The sequence below is a fragment of the Nicotiana tomentosiformis genome, chromosome 1 (genome assembly GCF_000390325.3).
Source record: "Nicotiana tomentosiformis chromosome 1, ASM39032v3, whole genome shotgun sequence".
In the NCBI taxonomy this organism is placed as follows: Eukaryota; Viridiplantae; Streptophyta; class Magnoliopsida; order Solanales; family Solanaceae; genus Nicotiana; species Nicotiana tomentosiformis.
Window position 1 is genome coordinate 41283968 of NC_090812.1, and position 10347 is coordinate 41294314.

Below are 10347 nucleotides of genomic sequence, written 5' to 3' on the forward strand. Positions count from 1 at the left end.
TCATGTCAGGTACGAATATCACGACCCTTTATCCATCATGTGTAACCATTTACCGTGTTTTCCGATGCTTTAGAAGTCGTTCTGGGTCAGGGGAGCGTTGGTTTATCGTGCCTGGTAATGAACACATCATTCTTCTTTCGTGGGTCTCGATATAAAAGGTTCCCGGTCTCGATTTCAGTCTCGTGCGTCCGTGCCCTTCTTCCGTTTTCTTCACCGGAAAATTGGGGTATGCTTTATCCCCAATTTTATCCGTATACAGATAATCCTCTTATTTTTTGGAGATATAGAGTCTGGTTTACGGTTGCAATACCTTTCTATTAGTTGTTTCAGGGCGGCCAACCGGACCAGGGCGACCTCCTGCCTTTCATCCAATAGTTCCAGGCTTGTAATCATGGCCTCGCCGTTTGGCTCTTCTGTTGCATATTGGAACCTGAGGCTCGGTTATCCCACCTCGACTAGTATTAAGGCTTCCGTTCCGTAGACCAACAAAAATGGGGTGGCCCCGATACTAGATTTTAAAGTCGTACGGTATGCCCCCAGGACTTCAGGTAGGATCTCCTTCCATTTTCCTTTCGCACCGGTCAACCTTTTTTCCAGATTTTGAAGTATGGTCTTGTTTGTTAATTCTACCTGCCCGTTCCCACTAGGGTGATAAGGTGTTGATAGTATCTTCTTGATCTTTAAAAAAATTATTTACTTTGCTGCCGACGAATTATTTTTCATTATCGCAAACGATTTCGGCTGGTATCCTAAATCGACATATTATGTGGTCCCAGATGAAGTCAATAACTTATTTCTCCCGAACCTTTTTGAATGCTTGAGCCTCGACCCATTTGAAAAAATAATCGGTCATGAATTGTAGGAATCGAGCTTTACCGGGTGCCCGCGGTAGGGGACCGACGATGTCCATTCCCCACTTAATGGCCACGGGGACAAAACTGAGTGGAGCATTTCTCTCGGTTGATGGATCATCGGGGCATGTGTCTAGCAGTAGTCGTATTTTAGTACGAAGTCCTTCGCATCTTTCTCCATTTCAGTCCAGTAATAGCCGGCCCTGATTAGTTTCCGAACCAAAGATTCTGCCCCCGAATAGTTCCCGCAAGTGCCTTCGTGCACTTCTCTCAAGGCGTATTCGGTCTCTCCCGGTCCCAAGAATATGGCTAGGGGGTCATCTAAGGTTTTCCTCAATAATGCCCCTTCGACCAAGCTAAATCTGGCAGCCTTGGTACATATGGCTCTTGATTCTTTGAGATCCGAGGCCAATTTTTCGGTCTTCAAGTAGTTCATGTACTTGTCCCTCCAATCCCAAGTTAAACTCGTTGAGCTTACTTCCGCGTGGCCTTCTTCTATCACCGATTTCATGAACTATAGTACTTTTCCCAAACTGAATTCATCGGCATCGACCGACGACCCTAAGTTAGCCAGAGTATCAGCCTCGCTGTTCTGATCTCGGGGTACGTGCTGCAGGGTCCATTCCCTGAATTGATGCAGCGTTACCTTTAATTTGTCTAAGTACCTTCACATCTGTTCTTCTTTTACTTCGAACGTCTTGTTAACTTGATTTACCACGATGAGGGTGTCGCACTTTGCTTCGATCACCTCGACCCCAAGGCTTTTAGCCAATTCTAGACCTACAATTATGGCCTCAAACTCGGCCTCATCGTTAGTCAATTTTACAGTTCTGATAGATTGCCTAATTACATTTCTCGTACGCGGTTTTAATACGATGCCGAGCCCGAACCCTTCGCGTTCGAGGCACCGTCTGTAAAAAGGGTCCAAATTCCTGAAGTGGTCCCCGAGGTTAACAGTAATTCCCTTTCGACTTCGGGTATTAAGGCCGACGTAAAGTCGGCCAATTTGAGATTTTATGGCGGTTCATGGTCGATAGTCGATATCGTACCCGCTGATTTTGACGGCCCATTTGGCAATCGGCTCGAGAGCTCGGATTTGTGCATGATGTTCCTCAGCGGGTAAGAGGTCACGATACATATGTGGTGGCATTGAAAGTACAACTTTAGCTTTTTTGAGGCGCTTAGCAAAGCGAGCGCCAATTTTTCCAGGTGAGGATACCTTGTTTCGGCCTCGCCTAGAGTTTTACTGACATAGTAAATAGAAAATTGCGTACCTTCCTCCTTCCGGACTATGACTCCACTTACCGCCCCTCGGAAACCGCCAAGTAAAGATACAACTGTTCATCTTTCTTCGGAGTGTGCAGCATGGGCGAACTCGATAGGTACCGTTTTGAGTTCTTCCAAAGCTTGCTGGCATTCTGGGGTCGAGGAAAAGTTTTTCTTCTTTTTTAACAGTAAGAAGAATCAATGGCTTTTGTCCAAGGACCTCGATATGAACCGGCCAGGGCGGCTATACACCCGGTCATCCTTTGAACAACCTTTACCTTGTCCACCACGGTAATGTCCTCTATGACTTTGATTTTGTCGGGGTTGATCTCGATCCCTCGTTTGGTCTCGGGCTTAATCGTCGATCGTTATCGCTGCTGAATTGATGGAGTTGAACGGTACACTTCTTAAATCTAATTCAAGATTATGTTTATGCTTGTGTTTTAATCTCTACTATGACTGCGAATTAATTATCTTACACTGATTCCTTCACTTCTTTCTTTTCTTCTTATTCTTTTAACCATAGAATTTGTAAACCATTAAAATGGTGGGAACCGAGTTGCACTGGCTTGATAAGTCGTTGGCATCAGATACAACCACCATAAGTACCGTTGTAGCCGCCGTTGGTGGTTGTATATATTTTGATAATGTAACAGATTTGTACCTTATGACTTATGAGTTATGCATTAACTATATGAGAACTATATTTTACTATATGCATTAACTATATTTTATTATGTCATGAATCTAATGTTGTAATATAATTCCTTGTTCAACTTTTTTGAAAAATTTCTCCTCACTATTAATGACATAAAGAAAGCAAGTGCTAAAAACATAAAACTAAAAATAGCAAACCAAAAATGCTGAAGGAAAAGGAAGTTATCAAAACTTATTTATTTTGTAGCTTTTATGCTTTTAAGTATCTGTCTTCTTTGTCACCGTATGCATGGATACTGTTTAACGAAGTTGAAAGAGATGGAGTCAATGGGTTAATTCATCAAATTATTAGTCATAATTCGTAGTTTTATCACTCAAAATGAAAGAAACACAAAAATCGAAACATAAGCGACATATTTGTCCATGTGTAGATTTTAACATATACTACTATAGTATCTTTAGTGGAAGCTTTTTCCTATGTGCTGTGAAAGCCTTTGAGCACGTGATAGTACGAATGTTGCTTTTTGCGAGTAGAAAATAGAAAATAAAAAATAAAAATGTGTGGTCGCAATGGCCATGGATCACGTGTTTTTATTTTATTTAAATAAAATATATGATAGAGGGAGAATAAAATATGCGTTGTTCATAGGTTGAGGACCACTCTGCTTTGGCATTTTTGTTTCCCTTTCAAACGATCTGAACATCAGATTCGTTAGAGAAGAAATTTTTGGTTAAGATTGTGATTTTAACGGAAGTGAAAGACAAGTTTGTCTCCCAATAGTCAAAATAATTACTATTCACTTCATATAAGTGATATAGTTAGTGGGTTGAGATCCCCTCCGGTGAAAGTTGGTTCAGTATTATTCAATGCATAGACAGATTCATGCCATGTGTCCACCAAACTATTTCATGGCTTAGATTCATTTTGTTGTAAACAATTAAAAAAGGTAAAGGCAATTTCGAATTAAAAATGATAAGAAAATAAAAAACTAACGGCAACCGTTTATCTCAACGTGCCTGCCATTTTGTCTCATCTCTTAAACACTGTACGATGCAGCATTAGGGACCATCGTGTGTTCGTATAACAATAAAAATGTCGAGAATAATTAAAAGCAAAAAAGCGAAAATTAAGGTGGAGAGAATTGAATTTACACAACATTTTAGACGCCAAAAACCGTCCTAATCTCATCTTTTTGGAAAAGATAACCAATAACATCAAGGATATTCATTTATCTTTCGAACTAATTATACATCATAAATTTTATACTGATATTGTTTCCTAAAAGTAAAACCACGGAACAGTGAGCTTGTAACAAAAGGTCATAATATTGAGCAATTAAACTATGTCTTTCGTTTATTCGTAGGATTCAACTCGAGTTTGGTATATTTTTTAGATATTTCGATTCGATATTTTTGGTATTTTATTTCTTAAAATACTATATCAATATCATACATAGTCAAATTTGATGTGGATTGATTTTATCCAATTTTGTTTGGTTTATTCGACTCGATAACTTCGATATATTTGATTTAGATAGAAAATGTAACTTTATTTTTTGTTTTAGGAGATAAAGAATCTTGGATCATACATTAAATCAAAGTAAGTGCCTTCTAAAAAAACCTCAATTTTCTAAAAGATAGAGTTGAAGCTAGATGAAGCAAGAAAATTTTATATGTCCGAACTCATAAGTGAAAAGGTTTGAAAACTAAAATTACTAATACACGAGGAACTCTTGAAATCTCATTATACGAGAGCTTTTTTGTCGACATGAAACAAATAATATTTGTCTTTTGAAGTATTATTTGTCAAACTCCTGCTCAAAAAATTAGAAAAGTCGATTCCAAATATAAGAAATCGATTAATATTATAAAAATATAATTCTGATTTATTTTTTTGAAATGCACATAGCTCTAGGCTTTACTATGACACTATTATGGCCCCCAATGCTGCATTGTAGTGTTTAAGAAATGAGATAAAATGGCAGGCACGTTGATATAAACGGCTGCTGTTAGTTTTTTTGTATTTTCTTATCATTTTTAATTCAAATTTACCTTACCTTTTTAATTGTTTATAACAAAATGAATCTAAGCCATAAAATAGGTGGGTGGACACATGGCATAAATCGGTCTGTGTATTGAGCAATGCTGGATCAATTTTCACTGGAGGGGATCTCATCCCATAGTTAGGTACATGTATACTATTTCTCTTTCACTTAAGTTCAGCGTAGTTAATTTTATGTTGATTAAAAAAAAGTTAACGAAGACCTCCATCTTTACCTTATTATAGACATTTAAAGCCAGAAAAATAATCTTTACTGTCATTTTTGTTAGGTGGCGCTCGCATTCTTATTTTCAAATGCTACTAATTTTTTTGCTTGGACCACCAGAAAAAGTCCGGGCTATAGGCTATTAGTGGCCCCTCTCCCCTCTCCCCAGTACCTTGGATTTTTAAAAAATGTGTGGTTAGTTTTGAAGTAGCAAATGAATATTAACTGGATAATAACGCACGTGTAAATGTGGATGATAATATTACAGGTGGGGAGGTGGGCAGTCCTCGCTATAGAGATTTAATTGACTGTCTTTAAATTAAGTTCATAGTAAGATTTCTTTTAATCCCAGTGCCCGCCCGTATTTGCAGTCCGACTACTCTGGATTCCTATCGTATGGCTCGTTAAAGAAGAAAATAATTTTCATAAGAATTTTTTTTTCTTCTATATCTAATTAAAAAGGATGAATCTCACCACACCCCTTAATAGTATAGTAAAAATAAATTATAGCGAATTGTATCTTTCTGTAAGCGTCACTTATTTAGGGGAGTATGATATATATTGAGAATAAGAGACATATATGGCCCAAAACAAGACAGAAATAATTAGTCAAAAAGTCTCAATGAATTTTAAGTCTTGCATAGTTTAAGCACATAATTTTTTGAAAAGGCAGAAAAGAACAATAGTAAAGAAAGGAAAAGTGGATGGGCAAGTCTTTTTAGTGGTAGGGTCTGGGATGTAACATGATTCTCCTTTACTAGGATTAGCTAATTTTTCATCCACATGAAATGAAAAACGAGGGACCAGAAGTAGATATTTTACGACAAAACAAACAGGAACACATGTGAGAAACAGTGACATATTACATTTTGATATATGGTGATTTTGGTACACTATATACAACTTACAAACAGACCAGGCCAAATAAGAGCATGCAACACTTTATTTACTTCTGATACTCTGTAATTACCACTGTCCCAAAATAGCTACTCATAGTTGGCAAACGGGAAACATGTGTTGTATGCTCTACAGTTTTTAATTCTCACAACTACACCAATCTTAATTTATGATTATTGGTTAAATATATAAGAAATAATACAATGATGACGTTACGGTTTGTTTCGCATCTTTTAATTAAGGGGATGTGGTAGTGTGTTACAAAGCTTTCATTTTATCTTGGATATATTGTTAAAGCCTCAAAATCTTGATCCAAAACTTTGTTTTAATTAGTTCAGCACCCCCAAATTTCCCTACAATATATCTTCATAATAATAAGGCCTATTTCGTCATAATTATTTTTTACTTTTTTTCAAAAAAAATTCATTCAGAATCAGTGTTTGGACATGAAATTTCAATTTTCACTAGAAGATTTCGGATTTTTTTCAAATTTTGAAAAACTCCAAAAAGTTGTTTTTCAAAATTTCATTTCAGATCATTCACAAAAATTAAAAACAATCCAAAATTGTATTGATGTCCAAACACAAATTCTAATTTTCAAATACCATTTTCACTAAAAAAAAATTCCCATTTTTTTCTAGAATTTTACAATTCTTATATCCAAACGCCCACTAAGTTGAACATCGTCTCTCTCGGAGATCTCCATGTATACAACTGCATGTATACTCCATAACAAAAAAAAAATTGACTTAAAGATTGTTGAGTGATAATACAAAGATGGAAATTATATACTCTTATTAGAACAAGAAATTGAATGACTGAAGATTCGAAGCACGTACTCTAACCTAACATGACCGAGGTAGTTTACTGGTAAATTTTTTCTTTTTCTTGAATGATAATTATAATATTCTCAAAGCCCTACTAATCCGACTAATTTACACATAAGCAAAAGTGCAATAAGAAGCTAATTAAAGTGCAATTCCTTACCAAAATTAGCTAGCTATGGCTCTCAAATGTTGTAAAATAGCTACTCATAGTTGGCAAACGGGAAACATGTGTTGTATGCTACAGTTTTTAATTCTCACAACTACGCCAATCTTAATTTATAATTATTGGTTAAACATATAAGAAATAATACAATGATGACACGATTTGTTTCGCGCCTTTTAATTAAGGGGATGTGGTAGTGTGTTACAAAGCTTTCATTTTATCTTAGATATATTATTTTTGGTAAGAAGGGAAACCCGCAGTCGCTACAACCTCTGCCACAGCCTCTGCCTTTCGGGTGAGCACTTTGTGCGCACTGGGTAAACCCCCCTGTGTAATAGCCTGCAAATCACACAGAGAATATAAACCATACTAGGCAAGCCCCGTACGACAGGCTCAGACCCAGAGAGGCATTGCGGTGGATAGATCCCGCGTCCTCCATGTGGAAGTCGCCCGCCAAACCCAACTGGTCCGTCCCTTCGGGACATCTTGGATATATTGTTAAAGCCTCAAAATCTTGATCCAAAACTTTGTTTTAATTAGTTCAACACCCCCAAATTTCCCTACAATATATCTTCAGAATAATAAGGCCTGTTTTGCCATATTTTTTTTTTAAAACTTTTTTTCGAAAATTTTTTATTCACAATCAGTGTTTGAACATTAAATTTTTAATTTTCACTTGAAGATTTCGGAATTTTTTTAAAATTTAAAAAATTCCAAAAAGTTATTTTTCAAAATTTCACTTAAGATGACTCACAAAAATTAAAAACAACCCAAAATTGTATTCATGTCCAAACACAAACTCTAATTTTCAAATACCATTTTCACTACAAAAATTTTCCCCTTTTTTCCCGAAATTTTACAATTCTTATATCAAAACGCCCACTAAGTTGAACATCGTCTCTCTCGGAGATCTCCATGTATACAACTGCATGTATACTCCATAACAAAAAATAAAATTGACTTAAAGATTGTTGAGTGATAATGCAAAGATGGAAATTATATACTCTTATTAGAACAAGAAATTGAATGACTGAAGATTCGAAGCACGTACTCTGCCTAACATGACCGAGGTAGTTTACTGGTAAATTTTTTCTTTTTCTTGAATGATAATTATAATATTCTCAAAGCCCTACTGATCCGCCTAATTTACACATAAGCAAAAGTGCAATAAGAAGCTAATTAAAGTGTAATTCCTTACCAAAATTAGCTAGCTATTGCTCTCTAATGTTGTAATAAGAGCAGTCCTTAATCCATCTTCAGTTCTTAATCCCTGAGGAACTTTAACCACAACATCATGAAGCATGAGATTATTGACACTTGAAATGCTGGCATGGTGGACTTGCAGTTGTAGATGTCGAAGCGCACTCATGAGTTTTGCTGATGGATAATTAACGTTCTCTGATTGAACTCTGATCATAGCATCTGGTCCCACTATCTTTACTTCAACCTCTAAAGATGAATTAGGTCTTAATTCTTGGTCCACTGAAGTGTTGGTGCTCTGGTTCTCACCTGATTCATTACTTTTCTGTTTCTTATTGCTGCTGCTGCTATGATCAATTAACTGCAACTCCAACTCATCCACTTTGGCTTTGAGTTGGTTGATGTATGACACCGCGTCTGATAGCAGTGAAGCTTTGTCCATTCTGGAAACGTTTGGTACAGCAGAGCGTAGCGCGTAGAATCGGTGGTTCAGCTTTTCCCTTCTCTGTCTCTCCGCCTCTACGTGGTTCAACGCCGCCATATTTATATTATTGTCTCCGCCTTTGGGCTTTCTCCCTCTTTTCTTTGCTACTGCCTTTTTATCTGAATCCAGCTGCTGCTTTTCTAATTTGTCTTCGTTATCTTGTTGCAAGCCGGTGACAAGACCTATATCAGCAAAACAAATTGATTTCTCGAGAAAGTGAATGGGCGGACAAGAGAGGAACAGGGACTTGACCTGTTGAACTAAGTCAAAATTCTCTTTGATTAAGTGGGCCGAGCCCAGTTCGAGCACGCCGTTTGAAGTTGGAATACAAAGCAGAGTCTGAATTCCATGGATCTGAGCTTCTTTAGCCCTTTCGCAGCTGTAAACCTGAAATTGAGCAGCACCTGTAAACCACACAAAATTACCACTACTAAAAGCTTTACCAGGAACTGATCCGTTGTCCACAGAGAAAGAACGAGCCAACGACATCACGTAGAACCATTCGATGTCGGTTACATTACCATCGTCCATTAGATTATTATTATCTCCATCAATTAGAGCTTGAATTCCTCTGATTACTTTTTTTCTCTCCGATTGGGCCGCGTCTGAACTGCTGCCTTTGTTGTTAACAGCTGCACCTCCTTTTGCCCCTTGAAAATAGCCATCTCCCCAAGCTAAAAAGGGCTTTCCCTCGTCGTCAGTTGAGGTTTGCCAAAAAATGGCGTAAGCCCACCAATCTGGCTGGCTTTTGATAACATACTGAAGCATATGTTGAAGTCCCAAAGGCAACTGGTTGTCACCTTGAGGTAGTGATGAATCCACCATGGGAGATGAGGAACCCATGAATTTGATGTATGTTGATGAAAATAAGAAACAACAACTACTTAGTACTGTATAATTAATGGAGTAATAGTAGTAATGAAACCCAAGCAGTTGAGAAGGAGTAAGGACGAGGAGGCAACTGATTAGTGGAAAAAGGCCATCCATTAATATTTGTAGCCTTGCCCACTTGCCTAGTACTACTATTGTTGAGCAATTAACACAAAAAATATAAAGCTACGCAGTAAAGGCTTTTCGGAAACAAAAAATGTTTATTCTTTCAAAAAAAAAAAAAAGTATCCTTATTTTAAATAGTTGAGATGATATTTGGCTAAATTTTTTAGGGAAAAATAAGCGTTAATATAGGCAAAAGTATTTTTCAAATTGATTAGTCAAACACAAATTGCGACTCTCCAACATTACTTTTTCAAAAAATATTTCTAATAAAAAAAATATTTTTAAAAATAAGTAGGTTTTGAAAGCTTGACCAAATGTATTATAAATCTGTATTTTTAATTTAGCTAATTAAAGCATATATAATCAAGACATGAATTTTAGTTTTTTACCATATAGATGGAAGAAATTTCAAGCTAGACTAATCACGAATAAGCCTATTGGGATTAAGTAGTTTCCAAATTGTATAATACGGAATCTTGATTCTCATAGAATCTGAGCTATACTACTATAAATCGCAAGACATCTTAAAACACTATCCACATGTATTAGCTAATATTAAAAGAAATATCCACAAACGTTATACTGATATCGAAAAAGATCTATGCAATTTCTAATGCTCTACACGAATTCGTAAAACATTATTAGAGTTACAAGATTTGCTTTCCTTTAAAAAGAGTAGATATGAAGTAATCCTATTTTAAGTCAACCTAAGAACATAAGTATGACTATTACTTTGAAA

General features: G+C 36.5%; 1 protein-coding gene across 2 annotated transcripts; it reads right to left on the reverse strand.

Moving 5' to 3' along the window:
- Window positions 1-7904: 7904 nt before the first annotated feature.
- On the reverse strand, window positions 7905-9607 carry LOC104114723 (transcription factor bHLH14). 2 transcript variants are annotated; one of them, XM_009625244.4, is made up of 2 exons: window positions 9134-9607; window positions 7905-9016 (listed from the first exon to the last, which is right to left on the reverse strand). In XM_009625244.4, exons 1-2 carry the CDS (start codon window positions 9597-9599, stop codon window positions 8136-8138), a joined length of 1347 nt encoding a protein of 448 aa, XP_009623539.3. In that variant the 5' UTR covers window positions 9600-9607; the 3' UTR covers window positions 7905-8135. The 2 variants fall into 2 exon arrangements, with proteins under 2 accessions (XP_009623539.3, XP_033516861.2); XM_033660970.2 differs by having other exon boundaries at window positions 7905-9607.
- Window positions 9608-10347: the final 740 nt, after the last annotated feature.

What these genes read in the sequence shown, in the direction of transcription:
- LOC104114723 (XM_033660970.2), bottom strand. Translation starts at nt 9,599, where the DNA reads ATGGATGGCCTTTTTCCACTAATCAGTTGCCTCCTCGTCCTTACTCCT.